At 41.3% G+C, this 15,990-nt stretch overlaps 1 protein-coding gene across 13 annotated transcripts in view; it reads left to right on the plus strand.

The window, feature by feature from the left end:
• Positions 1-6,019: 6,019 nt before the first annotated feature.
• Positions 6,020-15,990, plus strand: part of PCDH9 (protocadherin 9) — a 673,415-nt gene continuing 663,444 nt past the window's right edge. For all 13 annotated transcript variants that reach the window (XR_010356052.1, XM_064408612.1, XM_064408614.1 and 10 more), the window contains exons 1-3: positions 6,020-6,100; positions 6,275-6,709; positions 7,917-11,086. Coding sequence is in view for 12 of the 13 variants with exons in the window: in XM_064408612.1 (XP_064264682.1) it covers positions 8,051-11,086 (3,036 nt within the window). In the remaining variant the exon portion in view is untranslated. The remainder of the gene's footprint in view (positions 6,101-6,274; positions 6,710-7,916; positions 11,087-15,990) is intronic.

The following is a 15,990-nucleotide window of genomic DNA, read 5'->3' on the forward strand; positions in this document are numbered from 1 at the left end:
CTCTGCATGACCACTGTGCAGAATTCTGGCTTCCATATAAAGAGAAGCTCAGAGAGGAACTGACCTCCACAAATTACAAAATTCCATCAAAAGTATTTCCCCAGAACATGGTGGCATGTACAGAGTTGGGGTATTGTTGCCCACAGGAGGAGGGCACACACCTTGTCTTTTATAGATTTTGAGTCCAGAAGAACAAAGGATCTTTGAAAATCACAGCCATGCTAGTAGGGCACAGAAAAGGGATGCAGTCCAGGGATCTGTAATCTTCCCTGCAGTGTATGTGCATGACAAATAGATGGGCATCATCTGCTCAATGAAAGGGTGTAGCTCTCGCAATATTTCTACTACCAGGATACTAAACATACAACTCCCAAAAGATAAAACCTCAAAACCATAGATGCCTTGGTTTAACAGGGATGTTAAGAAATGCAGAAGTGTTAGAAATAAGAAGAAACGATCATGACAGCATGATGCTTTTAAACAGAAATTAGTCATCTGTCTGCCTGCCTTTGTAATTTAAAGAATAAAGCTATGTCTACGTCAAACAAGTATGTTTTTTTCCCCAGAGGACATAGGGTTTAATCAAGCTTTAGTACCTTAGTAACCTTTTGGAAATGGTAAGGCATGACTGACAGAAGACTAGGACTCAAAAAAGAAGATATTTAGATTCAAATCCATGTGTAAAGATGTCAACCTCACTAATGCAAGTTAGTGTGAGTATATATATTGATTTAAATTGAGCATTTTCTATATTCTGTGCAAGCAAAGAGCAGGTCATAAGTTGAAAGCAGAAAAACAAAGTAAAGGTCTGTTTTGGTAAACCATGATAATGCTTGAAGGAGGTCTCATTCCACATTTTGGGTCTCATTCTGATCTTGCCAACATCACATCAGCATAACTCTATCTATTAAAACTACATTAGTGTTGTGATGGAAATGAAAATGCTTCAGTAATACTTTCTTCAGACATTTTTTGTCTGAAAGCCTTTAGACTTCATTTATTTTCCCCTCTACTCTTTTTAAACAATAAAACATCAATAAGACATCAGGTTATTTGCAAGTTCTGGAATATTTTTGCCTTACACAAAAGCACATTGGTTGGAAACTACTGCGTTCTGATTCATCAGGTACTTCCATCGTAAAAAATTACATGAGTGTAGCAAAGATTCAAGCTTTTTCTTTTTTCTTCTTTTTATGCCACATGAAATTACATCTAAGTGGACCAATTATTGCATTTTAAACAGCATTTATTACTCTCCTTTAGTAATATCCAAATGGATTCTTAGTATTATAGTAAATAGATACTAAAGCCCTGTGAGGGAGGAAAAAGTCACACACACTTTCAAGCAAACAATTCAAGCTGGCATATTAATCTGTACCTTTAAATGAACAGCAATAATTAAGGGCAGTTGGGCACCTTGCTGTATTGTACAGCAACAGGGATTAAACACTGGCACTGCAAAATGCCAGCTTTCAGTTTGTGCACTTCTGGACCCTTCAGAGCCATGAACTGACATTTGCAATCTTTGTCAGTCAAAAAAAAATGGCAAATTCACTTAAATTTAGTTCTGCCATTCAAATGGAATGAAGGTCATCACCTGCCCCTTTTGTGATTTGATTATCCAGGGCCTGAGTTTATTTTCCTGAAGAAAGACACATTGAAATGTCCCAATTCTGCAACTCTTGCCCCATCTCAGCAGCTCAATTGGCTTAAATTATTAATCATTAACTGACTTAGCTACTGCTGTTTATTTAAGAGTACAGATTATTATAGAGTCCTGAGATGCTCACTTAAGTGTTTTTCCTTTCCTAGAGCTCTCACAACCATTCTAAAAAACAATTAAGTACACTTTGAAATTGCAAAAATTAGTATATTAAATAAATGGAATTTATAATTAAATTACCTTGGTTATTCAAATGCTGTAGTTACATATGGTTTATATTACTCAAAACACTTTTATTGACTGCATTCATATAAATAAAGGCTACAGGTCCATTCCTTCTGCACAAGAAGACTAGGTCACTCTGAAGCAAGCTTCTGATTACAAACCACTAGGTGTACAAAGTCTGGACCAATGCATGCATCATGCTTGCAAGGAGAAACATGCTTGTAAGGGAAGAAAACAGGGCTCCACAATCCTATTCATATGCTGCTTCTGACTCTGGCATTCCCCTCTCATCTTTACAGAAGCTCTGAACATTTGAGGGTTAGGAGTGCAGAAGATTACAAGGCATCACTTTTTGGCCCAGTGCTTCTTGTAAGAACTGGGTTTCCCCAGGTTACCATGAGACTGAACTCGGCAGAAGCCGAAATCAAGGATACAGCAATGCCAGTGCCTGTTAGAGCAGAGTGAATGTCTCCCCTGTGGAGGTGGACTCTTTCACGGATTAAAAACTATCTGTAACAGGGAGAGTCTTCACTTCTTTACCTGCCACACTGAACTCCTAATCTCTTCTCCTTCCAGGGACAGCCACATCATAAACACCCTGAGAGATGTCAGCAGAACTGGCCTTGAATACTTCTGATTGCAGACAGGACCAAGGATGGGTTTCCTAATGACTTCGGCAACATACAGAAAGAAGACCTCTGGGGATAATATTAAGGATTACTAATAGTGAGCACATAACTTGCTATCTGAACACAAGAGCGGATTTTTATAATGCATTTTTTTACTACGCTGCACTGAAGGGGACATCCTAAAGGTGCACGCACCATAGGTCAGGTTCCAGTGTTGCAGTGCTCTGCCATGAAATAAGGAAGCTCATTCATTAGCATATGAATCAGCTCTTCACAGAAAGTGGTAGAACTGCAGGAGAGGAAAAGCCATTTTGCTTTAATAATAACAGCCTGTAAGAGGCAATCCCAGGTACAAAATGATCAAGTGACCAGAGCCAGTTCAGTGAAGAATGATAGCATTTTATGCTCAACACTTCAAGATTAAAGTCTTTAGTTAGCTAAGCATAATGTGAATCAGTTTCATGTATAATGCATTGTGTGAGCCTGTAGCCACTGTGATACAATGTAAGCAATTCCATTTAGTGCAATTTGACTATAGCTAGTACAGAATAATTGGAGTCAGTTTCTAGCATGCTAGAATTTGAGTCAAATATGAAATGGAAAAGAATTTGATACATAATAATATGGAGGCAAAGATAACAAGCAATGATGTGGATGAATAGTTAGTAAGTTATAATACAGAAATCATTTCAATAAGGTATGATGTGATTACGAATCCAGTGCTCTTATACATAGACAAAAGGCTAATCCATAATGGTAAATAAAGGCAACTACTAAGAAACAGTACAAATAATGGCACCACAGCTGCATTTGAGGGGAACGTGACATTGAATACTGCAGTTTTCTCAAATATAAGAGTAATGGAATAAACACCTACCAGAGGATAAAAAGCAGGCTACTCAAGAGAGCACAGGACACGGCTCAGAGCAGTTCCTCACATTGCAGGGGTGGCGTTAATACTGCACTGGGTGATTCCAACTCCTGCTCAGGAATTCAGCCCCTTCTGTTCTGTTTCTACCATTATTAGAAGCAGTTGTGACAGTTCTAACTCCTTTGGTACTCTGGGTCTCAATTTTACAATCTGGTGTGCAAATACAACAGTTTAAAGAAATGCCTTTTCCAGGAGGTTAATAATGTATGATTAGTTAAAGTACTACAGCGTTTTAAAGCAAGCACATAAACATTAACATGACAGATCTACATGTAAACATTGTCGGCTTTCTAAAATTACTTCTGAAAACAGCAAAAATGTGCTATTATTGTGACTTGTGATTGCATTGGGTTTAAGTCCAACAGACACTAGTTCACTGATTTTTTTCTCTCTTCCTAACTTTTCATGAGTCTAACCCTGTGTACATGAGAAGAGCTCATTTATGAGCATGTGCTAATCAGTTCTGACTACAAGTTTAAGTCATCCCTGAGCAAACAGAAAACTATTCAGCTTAGCAATAAAGTTAAATAATTATTACCAGGCTATGTGATGTGACTACAATGTGACATTGAAATGACTATGGTGTGATTAGAATAAGAATGTTATATGCCTGTGATGTTATTAGAATGAGGCTATAAAACGTCTGTGATGCCATACTGCTGTGATATGACTAGTGTCAGGAAAAATGTGTGTATTATTAATGCATACATAAACATGCCGTATTTCAGAAGCAGACTGCATTACACAGAATGCTAGCAGTTCTAATTATCTCCTTTATTAATGGCTGTTCTGCTTTGTATTTTAAAAGACAAAAGAACTGCATACTTAATTCATTCACAGAATTCTTTTTCTAAGTGGTTTGGCAGTAAGGTTGCTCCTTCATGTCACTTGCTTGACTTTCAATGCTGGGGCACTAGCCATCCTTCTTGTATTACATAACGAACATTTTTCTTAAACTATTATTAGATCCAGTTCTGTTTTCTAACATTACTTGACGTCATCAAAACCGGTATCAATTTTTTTTTCTGCGTGTAACTGTAACAAGAGTATTTTGGACACAACTACAAAGCACAGCAAAACTGAGAGTGTTTAATCTTTACGCATCATGGCATTACAGGATGTCCAATGCTCACATACAGTGTCTGTATCCATATGACTTGCAAGGATATGTACATTTATCAGTATGTAGCACACAATCCCAAACCATGCAAATTACTGACCTCTGAGAGGTACAAGCAGCTCCCACCATTTGTTAATAGTGCATCCTATGTGCAGACACATATGGGAGTCCAAGAGCCTGCATCTGAAAACGTAAAATCTTCAAGGTGTAACTAATCTTTAGCTCACCAATGCTATCCACTGAAAACGTGCAAATGAGATAGCACCACATATCAAAAAAGTCAAATGCTGATGCTATCTTTGGGGGTTTTTTCCTATGCATATATATTTGAAAGGCTTAAGCAGAAGCAGCAGCTCGCGTGGCCACGTACCTGGGCATATTAAATTGGATAGGTTCTAGCATACAGCTTGTAAATTCAAGCTGAGAAAAGCTAGCAATAAAAGCACAGTCAAATAAAGGTTCATTCATGCTTCAGAAAACGTTGAAAAAGGCACTACATATAATGCACTATAGATAATGCACTATAATCATCTTCTTGTCACACTTTTGAGGTCACTCATATCATAATACATTGGCATTTTATTACAGTGTCTTCCAGGCATGTGATGCTTCTTTGTGGCTAGCTGGATAATTTACCTGTGTCATTTATGGGGAAGGCAAAACGATCACTTTTATTATTTATCACACCACAGAGAGGAGGAATCTTTTCCAGTTCAATGTTTAAGCAGACAAAACCCAAACCAGCAGAGTACCTCTCTCCCTCCCTTGGCGAGTGTCTCGGCTGACCCTTCGGGAAAGGGAAGGAGAAAGGTGTGCAGGCGTAAATGGGAGCCGAGACAGGGCTGGAGTCAGAGCAGCCTGAATTATAGATGAAAGGGCATGTATTAAATATAAGGCCGAACCGGGCGAAGGCGGGCCGGGCCAGGCGATTGCCTCCGAACCTGCGCGGCGCCGGGCGGCGGCCCCGCGGCCACCGCTGCGCTCCGCTCCGCTCCGCGCGGGGCCCGGCTCGCACCTCGGGCGGTCGCGCTGCCCCGCGCAAGCGACACCGAGCAGGCACTGAGGTATCCCCCACTCCCCCCAAATCCTCAAACCACCAACCCAAACGCGCACCGAGCCCTTATTTCCAAATCATCCTTCAGCCACGCGCAAACCCGGCGCTGATTTCCGCCCCCTCCGCGCCCCCCAGGGCGCTGCGCCCCCGACCGCGGAGCGCTCGCCCGCCCTCCGCCCGCGTGTGTCCGTCGCATTCCCCCCGCGGAACGCCCCGCTCCCGCCGCGTCCCCGCCTCCCCTCGCCCCGCCGGTCCCCTCCGCGCGGCGCGCAGCCCCCTCCCGCCCGGCCGGGCCGGGGAGCGACGTGCCCGGCGGCCAATGCCGCGGCCGCGCTCCGCCATCCACCGCCCCCGCCGGCGCGGGCCAATGCGGTGCGGCGGGAGGGGTGGCCTCGCATCGCTCCCACCCTCCCTCTGGGCTTATTGAGAGTTATATCAAGAATTTCAGTTCAGAGAGAGAGAGGGAGAAGGAGAGAGCGTATGTGAGGGAGAGAGGCTGGGAGGGAGGGAGGGAGGAAGGAGGGAGGGAGGAGGGAAAGCGCCGCCGCTTCCTCCCGTCACTAAAGCAATAACCTATTAGGATTTCTTTTTTTGATTTTTTTTTTTTTTTTTTTTTTTTTTTTTTTTTTTTTTTGGGCAACTGTCACCCCAGAGCTAAAGAGGGAGAAGCACCGCCAGACCAACTCTTCATTTCCAGTCAGAAGTTGCAGACTTCATGTAGCTGCCTCTGCTCTGCCGAGAGAGGGACGGGAATGGTGTGCAGTGCAGAGTGGAAAATACCCCCGCTCTAAGAAGTGCACCGGATTTTTCTCTTGCTGTTTGTTTGGGTTGTTGCGTGCACGTTAGGCACCCAAAGGATCGCCGCTTCACAGGAATGAAACGTGGAGAGGATGACTAACGACAGAACTGTGAATTTGTTCCCTGGAGTTGCTAATTTGCCACCCCGAAGCAACACATATCTCGAGGAGGAAGCGTTTGGCTGCTGCTGATTTCTCCAAAACTGGTGGTTTACCAGATGCATTGTGCTGTATCTGCTGGAACAGATCATTGCTTAGCTGCAACAGATCGTCAAAGGTAGACAACTAACGTAAGTGCAAAGTTACTCTTAAGCTGGGATGCATTTCCTTTAAAGAAAAAAAAAAAAAAAGCCAACACACAGTGTATTTATCTAGGGAAAGAATCAGTGTTTGGGATTCTGTTGATGTTGGTGGGAAAGGCTCACCTAGTCGCTGTCTCTGCATCCCTACCTGCATTACTCTGCTGGAAGTAATCACAGGCATCAGTTACCGTGCAGCTTAATGCAGATAAGATTAGCGCTCAGGGCTGCCTAGTTCCATCAAACTGTAGGTGCTGGCAGCCTTGCACCCCGATAATGTGCGGTTAGCAGTGCATGCAAACAGAAGTCTGTCAGTCGCTTTCATTTTTTTTTTTTCTTCCACCTGCATTATTAGTCTGCAGTATTTATATGTGGCAGCTGCTAATATCGTCCTGAAGGGAGACCAGTGTCAATGGGGAAAGGCTGAACCTTTTTTCCTCCTCATGTCATTAGAAAATGTATATTCCCCCATCTGTAAACATGCTTCCTGCTTCTAAGTTACATTTGGAATTTCCAGCCTCCTGATTTAGACTGTGTTTAAAAAAAAAAATAAAGTTTTAGGTTATTAAACAGGAGGAGAACTATCCAACATCTGGAGAAGAAACATTGAACTGAGAGTGTAAGAAACTGTAAGTCCTGTTATTGTCTCATCAGTTAACAGGGATGTGAAGTAGCCAGTGACGACTGCTGCAGCAGCAGCATGTCCGGGTGGTTATTTCCCAGTACGATAGCTATAGAGGGGCATGCAAGGCACAGCGAGCAGAGAAAAATCTGGTTAGCAAGAGCTAAAAAATACATATGGAAGAAAACAGCAAATTACATTTGGCAGCTGGCATAGCAGTTAGAATCTAGAAGTAGTCCAGGAAGGTTTTTTACTTGTACCAAATGACTGGGTGGAGGAGGGTAGAGGGGGAATGCACTTTAGGGATTACACGGTGTACCAAGAAATTATTCAGAAAGTATGTGTCGAAACAGTAGGTACCCTTAATCCTGCAAGTAGTTATTTTCATTCGTGCTCTGAGCAAATGCAGCCGATGGGATATTGGTGCATTTGTCCGGAGGGCTTGCTTGTAAAAGGGAGCAGTAGGAAAATGTACTGCTGGAAGCGTGCATTGCAAAAACAAGTAGTAGTTGGAGATTGTGGATTTATCATGCCTAAAAGAAACAATAATGCTGTTCTGTGTGGTTGTGTTGACAGTGATGTCTCCAAATAAGAAATGAGATGTAATGCATCCTGCAGTCCATGCATGCCTCCTCTTGCAAATCGCGCATCATTCCTCTCTGGAAACCTTTAAGTCCTAAAATCCGTGGAAAGAGAATAAAAACATTATCATGGACCTGAGGGATTTTTACCTGTTGGCTGCTTTGATTGCCTGTTTAAGGCTGGATTCTGCTATAGCTCAAGAACTTATTTACACTATTAGAGAGGAGCTGCCTGAAAACGTGCCCATAGGGAACATACCAAAGGACCTGAACATTTCTCATATCAATGCTGCCACAGGGACCAGTGCCAGCCTTGTCTACAGACTGGTGTCTAAAGCAGGGGATGCACCTCTGGTCAAAGTGTCCAGTAACACGGGGGAAATCTTTACAACATCTAACAGAATAGACAGAGAAAAACTATGTGCTGGAGCTTCCTATGCAGAAGAAAATGAGTGTTTCTTTGAACTTGAAGTGGTGATTCTCCCCAATGACTTTTTTAGGCTGATCAAAATAAAAATCATTGTAAAGGATACTAATGACAATGCACCTATGTTTCCGTCCCCTGTCATCAATATCTCCATCCCAGAAAACACTCTGATCAACAGTCGCTTTCCAATCCCATCAGCAACCGATCCTGACACAGGTTTCAATGGTGTGCAGCACTATGAGTTGTTAAATGGGCAGAGTGTCTTTGGACTGGATATTGTAGAAACTCCAGAAGGGGAAAAATGGCCTCAGCTGATTGTGCAGCAGAACTTGGACAGAGAGCAAAAGGACACCTACGTGATGAAAATCAAAGTGGAGGATGGAGGTACCCCCCAGAAATCCAGCACAGCTATCCTGCAAGTCACAGTAAGTGATGTCAATGATAACAGGCCAGTCTTTAAAGAGAGTCAAGTGGAGGTCCATATACCAGAGAATGCCCCTGTAGGCACCTCTGTAATTCAGCTTCATGCTACAGATGCTGATATAGGAAGCAATGCAGAAATCAGATATATTTTTGGTGCCCAAGTCGCTCCTGCAACCAAAAGATTTTTTGCTTTAAACAACACTACAGGGCTGATCACAGTTCAGAGGTCCTTAGATCGAGAAGAGACTGCTATTCACAAAGTGACAGTGCTGGCTAGTGATGGTAGCTCTACACCAGCCCGGGCAACTGTCACCATCAATGTCACTGATGTAAATGATAACCCTCCTAACATAGACCTCAGGTACATAATAAGTCCCATCAATGGCACAGTGTACTTATCTGAGAAAGATCCCATCAATACAAAGATTGCCCTAATTACGGTTTCAGATAAGGACACTGATGTGAATGGCAAAGTGATCTGTTTCATTGAGAGAGAGGTCCCCTTCCACTTGAAAGCAGTTTACGACAACCAGTATTTGTTAGAGACCTCTTCCTTGTTGGACTATGAGGGCACCAAAGAATTCAGCTTTAAAATTGTGGCTTCTGATTCTGGCAAGCCCAGTTTGAACCAGACTGCCCTGGTAAGAGTTAAGCTGGAGGATGAAAATGACAACCCTCCGATTTTCAGCCAGCCTGTAATTGAGCTGTCAGTTTCTGAAAACAACCGGCGTGGTCTATACTTAACAACTATTAGTGCCACAGATGAAGACAGTGGGAAAAATGCAGACATTGTTTATCAGCTTGGTCCTAATGCCTCCTTTTTCGATCTGGATCGAAAGACAGGAGTTTTGACAGCCTCCAGAGTTTTTGACAGAGAAGAGCAGGAACGTTTCATTTTCACTGTTACAGCCCGAGATAACGGCACCCCTCCTTTGCAGAGTCAAGCGGCTGTAATTGTTACTGTGTTGGATGAAAATGACAACAGTCCCAAATTTACTCATAATCATTTCCAGTTTTTCGTATCAGAGAACTTACCAAAGTATAGCACGGTGGGGGTGATCACAGTGACTGATGCAGATGCTGGGGAAAATAAAGCAGTGACCCTTTCCATCCTGAATGACAATGAAAACTTTGTGCTGGATCCATACTCTGGAGTTATAAAGTCCAACGTTTCTTTTGATCGAGAACAGCAGAGCTCTTACACCTTTGATGTTAAGGCAGTGGATGGAGGGCAACCTCCTCGCTCTTCTACAGCAAAAGTAACAATAAACGTGATGGATGTTAATGATAACAGTCCTGTTGTCATCTACCCACCTTCTAATACTTCTTTTAAGCTAGTGCCACTCTCAGCAATTCCAGGATCGGTGGTAGCTGAAGTCTTTGCTGTGGATATAGACACTGGCATGAACGCTGAGCTGAAGTACACGATTGTAAGCGGCAATAACAAGGGCTTGTTTCGGATTGATCCGGTGACAGGTAATATCACTCTGGAAGAAAAACCAACTCCTAATGACATAGGCCTGCATCGCTTAGTTGTCAACATAAGTGATTTGGGTTATCCCAAATCCCTGCATACTCTTGTGCTTGTATTTTTATATGTAAATGATACTGCTGGAAATGCCTCTTATATTTATGACTTGATACGCAGGACTATGGAAACACCTTTGGATCGGAACATAGGGGACAGTAGCCAGCCCTACCAAAATGAGGACTATCTCACAATCATGATCGCTATTGTGGCAGGTGCCATGGTTGTCATAGTGGTGATATTTGTCACGGTTCTTGTTCGCTGTCGACATGCGTCCAGATTCAAAGCTGCCCAGAGGAGCAAGCAAGGTGCTGAGTGGATGTCTCCCAATCAGGAAAACAAACAAAACAAGAAAAAGAAAAGGAAGAAAAGGAAATCTCCAAAGAGCTCCCTTTTGAACTTTGTGACTATTGAGGAGTCCAAACCTGATGATGCAGTTCATGAACCTATCAACGGGACAATAAGCCTTCCATCGGAGCTGGAGGAGCAAAGTATAGGAAGATTTGATTGGGGCACAGCACCACCATCAACCTTTAAGCCTAACAGTCCTGATCTTGCCAAGCATTACAAATCTGCCTCTCCGCAGTCTGCTTTTCATCTCAAACCTGACACTCCAGTTTCAGTGAAAAAGCACCATGTGATTCAGGAACTCCCGTTGGACAACACCTTTGTTGGTGGTTGTGACACCCTTTCCAAACGCTCTTCCACTAGTTCAGATCACTTCAGTGCCTCAGAGTGCAGTTCCCAAGGAGGCTTCAAGACAAAGGGCCCCTTACACACCAGACAGGTAAACGAGCACTTTTACTGGTCTATAAGTACTGCATACAAGTGCCCGATCAACCAGTATTAAAAGTGCCACTGTGTTGTGAGTTGGTTTTTTTTGGTTTTTTTTTGTTTTGTTTTGTTTTGTTTAATGCTAATTTAATTTAGTTAAAATTATGGGGGGAACAAAAAAAAACAAAACCTAAACCAAACGCCAAAAACAAGAACAAACAAACAAAAACCTTGAGCTTTTTATCATACCTGGGGCTTAACCATGTGTTTGCAAAATGCCTCTAATACTTTGGGTTTTGAAGAATTTTGATTGTTAGAGGACATTTATGTCTCTATGCATGTGCACATACATGTGCATAAGCAAAACTGAAAAAAAAGGACTTTTTTTTTTCTCCCCAGTATTTAACTGTCCAATTGTAAAACTTACTGAAGAACTGTTGCTAAATTTCAGTCAGAAATTTGACTGTTTCAAGGTTGAAGGGATATGTACATTGTTTCAAATTTCAAAGTGAGTTGGCTTGAATTTCTTTTGCAGTTCGAGCTGATTTGGAACCTTGCTAAGTTAGTGTTACTAAAAGAGTTAATTTTTTTCCCCTAACAAAGACAGCCAAATTTCCAAGCTACTTCATCAGCGAAGCACATGGTTTATTGGTAGTATATAACTAAGCCATACGTAAGTCTTCCTCTTGTTTGAGTTCAACATGATTTTATTGTAATAGACGAAAGTTGGTATCACATAGACGGTTTGCTGAATATTTTTAAAAACGGCCAAAGCATACTTTTGAAAGGAATGCGTTCTTTGAATACATCTGAATTATGCAGGAAAAAGAAAAAAAGTCAGCCTATTGTAAATATTTTCTCATCTTAGTAATGCATAAGTGATCTGACATATTTCATTTTAAACTGTGAAACACGCCATATGAAGAGGGATTAGGAAGCTGAGAGACTCATAGTTCAACCAAATCCAGCATTAGGTGTTTTTTGGTTTTTTTCTTCCTCTCTCCTTAGGTCTAACAACTCCTTGCTAATAAAGATTTAAATGCGGTGCTGTCTTAATTTATTTTCCGGGCGCTCTTCTTGCGGGCGCCGCGGGAGCGCGCGCGCGCGCGGCCCGTAGGTGGCGCCAAGGCACCGCGCGGCGCGCGCTGGCCCCGCGCCAGCCCTGCGGAGGCTGAGGGGGCCCGAGCGCGGCCCGGGCTGCGCCTCGGCCGCGGCCGGCCCGCTCTCCCTGTGCCCGCTCTCCCTGTGCCCGCTCTCCCCGTGCCCGCTCTCCCTGTGCCCGCTCCCCCCGTGCCCGCTCCCCCCGTGCCCCCTCGGTGCTGGGAGTCGCGTCCGTGCTCCTTGCGGGCGCAGTACCCCCCCAGCGATGGTGGTTTGTCTGAATTTGTCAGGGATGTGGATCCTAGGGAAGGAGACACATTTAGGCTCGTCTTTGCAAAGCGATTTTGACGGTAGCCGAGTTTAGGACAGTCATCCTGTTGTTGTTGCGTTAGCCTTATCTGGGATGGATGTGCCGTTCCCAGAAGTGTGTCTTGGCTTTGCGTGTCTGTCAGGTGTCACACGGGCAAGGTGCGAAGAATAAAACGAACACTTTGGAGGCAGTTCTGCTGAAGTGACTGCTCTGACACAACTCCTTCTTTTGAGACACTGAAGACACCACAGAAGAATCTCACAAACCCCTAATCTCTCTAAGGACCTTTAAAATAGGGTCTTCTAAGCCATCTCACAGCACTGTACAGACATTGTCAGCGTGAGTCAAAAAAAAAGCTATTCCCCCCCCCCCCCCCCCCCCAAAAAAAAAAGCATGGAAGAGCTCTGCAAAGTCTGTGCTTAATTGTCTGAAGTTTTCTCCTCAGTTTTAGTTGCAGAATGTTATCCCTTCAAATCACACATTCCTTTTCTGTTCTGAGGTTATTTTAATTTAGGCATAAATTAGCTTTCCAAACTCTAAAATCAGAAAACTCAGACTTAACTCCCCATAGTATCTAGAGGCAGTTGGGACACCCAGAATTTTTGCCTGACAGAATGTGTAAGCTCTGCATGGCAAAATTGAACATGATGGGGTAAAAAAACTCCCACACCCATACAAAAACAACTGACAGTATTTCCAGAGTTACCCGTGTTCATTACATTAAGTACCCTGGTCTCCACTTAATAATATGTGTAATTATAACTGTACGTGGACCTGATTCAAATATCACTGAAGTCATAATGTATCCTTTTTGAAGTCAGTAGATACTCATTATTTGGATTGCTTCCTGAAAAAGCTGTATTATTATATGTAAATGAAAGTACAACTCTTTCTTAGGTAGACAGTTACCTAATCTGAGTTTGTATATTTTTTTTTTCTGTGGGGAACAATAGAATGTCTCTTTGGGTTTTTTTCTCCCCGTGATGAGTGTTACAGGATGTAATCTTTTTAGGCTTCCTTGTCAATTTTGGATGAAGTAGTATAACCATCAATGGTAGTAATCATCAACAATCTTCCTATTCTTCTGTCTGTAATTCCTAAAATTATGATGCATTTTAGCTAATATTCGTTTTCACAGGAGTGAAATACACCATCATAGGTCTTTTTTAAAAATTTGTGATAGAGCATGGCCTTTAAGCAAAATATTCAGATTTAAAGACCTTACTGAACAGTAGTGTGTGCTAATGTCACAGCATCTGAAAAAAAAATTTTACAAATTCCTTTAGGAAGAGATGCTTAATCCTGTGCCATTATACTGTTTTCTTCAGGTTTAACATAACTAATTTCTCTGCATCTAATGTTGAGTTAGGTTACTTATGTATATTCAGTAACTTGGTAGGTTTTGTAAAGAACATGGGAATTGTTGTGGATCATGTTAAGATAGGGAAAGATGAAATACAGGACAAATATATATCTAAGAAAGACTAGTATCCTCCACCTTCACTTACAATTTCTTTTAGTTCAAGGTAAATGCACACACAGTGTGTCTTGCAGATACATTTATATTAGCAAAGAGCTGAGACCTAAGTAAGCACTTGGACTTCATTCAAGCAAAATCTTGATGCTTTTGATGGGCATGTGGCCCTAGAAATATGTTAGAACTGGGTCTTAAACAAAAAAAGCTTTTAGAATTAAAAACATATTGTTCAATAAAAATATTCTTAGGTTTTTGGGGGTTTTGGGGGGCAGTTTGTGGGGTTTTGGTTTGTTTTTTTCTTGTTTTTTGGTGAGCAATTTCTGTGCAATCATCAATAAATTTAGTGTAAATTCTGTGGTTAAGTTTTTATATGTGAGTTTAAATTGTACAGACTGATGTTTCACAAGTACCCAGTAGGAAAACCAAAGCCTTCTTCAAGTGCCTATCTTGCAGTAAACCTGGTGGATGCTCTGAAAAGAGCATTTTTGAATACTTGAACTTGGGATTGTTCTAAATGCTAATTCTCATAATTAGGAGTATGGAAAGGATGTTGCACACCACCAGCTTATATAGCTAAGCTTCCAAAATCAGTGTTATGACTCATAAAGAATACTGAAATCTATGCAGGCTTCTCAATCAGTGTTCTTTTCAGTATTTGATTGAACTTTAAAATGCGCTTCAAATTAGTAAGTCATTACACCAAACAGCTACATAGAAATACAGCAGAAGACGACATGTTGCATTCTTCTATGTGAAAGACCTCTTTTGAAAAGCAAATAAACAGACAAAAACTCCTACTCAATGTCATTAGATTAACAATAGGTTAAATAATAAAAGAAATTAAGGCAAATTTACTGTGGTTATCCCAATTTAAAATTATAACAACTTCATTTAATCAGATTTAAAGCACAGCAGTGGCAAATAACACAGGTTTAAAAATATGTATCAGTATAGGTTATAGGCAAAACCTTCAGTCTTCATTCCTAATCAAAATGCATTTAGGCATGTGCTTAACTTTCATTTAATGTGGTAAAACTGAAGCAGATCCTTAAAGTCCAAGTGACTTGAGATGTTGTCTTCAAGAAAAAGTCATAAGCACACTATAAGCACTTTTCTGAATCAAAATAATAATATAGAAAATTTGGAAATATGCACAGTTCTAGAAGATTCAGGAAAGTTGAATATATGTAAACACCGTCCTCGTATTTCTGTGCTCTAGTGGCAGAAATTAAGGATTTGGGGCTCGAATAACACATTAACTACATTCCATACTAAAGTATATTTTTAATCTTATACTCAATAACATAAGCTCTGTAGAGATTGCTTTATTCCTTTTTTAGCCAATGGACTTCTTGCCTGATCAAGGAACAAGTAGCCAGGCTGCTGCTGATCAATGCACATCACTTCAGCTTTATGTGGCAAATCTAATTGATGTTATCTTACTCTGGAGTGTTAAAATTTGTAAGTTTGGAGTTTATGTAAGAGAAAAGAAAAGCTGAAAACATTAATGACTCTTAATTTGATACGCTGAGAGTGGCAATTTCAAGGTGCATAAGCTGATGGAAATCTGCATTGGAACAGCAGTGCAGAGCTTACGTCACCTGCAAATATTAAAATTCTGTAACCATAGCATTCCACAATTCTGCGTGCAGTATTATTTTTAGTGGCCTTGTTTCATCACTTAGTATAAATAAAAAATACATACATTCTTTTGTTTGCTTAGTTTGGTTTATGTGTTAGCATGGATATTAGTCTTGGGTGAGGACTAGTCATCTGGAAAAGTGTCTGCATGTAAAATTCAGTTGTTTTCTAGTTCTGTATATTTGTATATCTATACTAAAATATTAGAAATGGTGACAATGTACAGTGTATTTTTTCTATTGTTGTATAACTGAAAAATAGGTTAACAGATTTTGCTGAACTGTCTAAAGAAGTTCATCTTTGAGCTGAGACCAAGCATGGAAAATTTCAGGTGAAAAGAAGAATTTTTCAGAAAGTTATGAGCATGTGAAAACTAGGAGCTATAAGG

The sequence above is a fragment of the Passer domesticus genome, chromosome 2, assembly GCF_036417665.1.
Source record: "Passer domesticus isolate bPasDom1 chromosome 2, bPasDom1.hap1, whole genome shotgun sequence".
Classification (NCBI taxonomy): Eukaryota; Metazoa; Chordata; class Aves; order Passeriformes; family Passeridae; genus Passer; species Passer domesticus.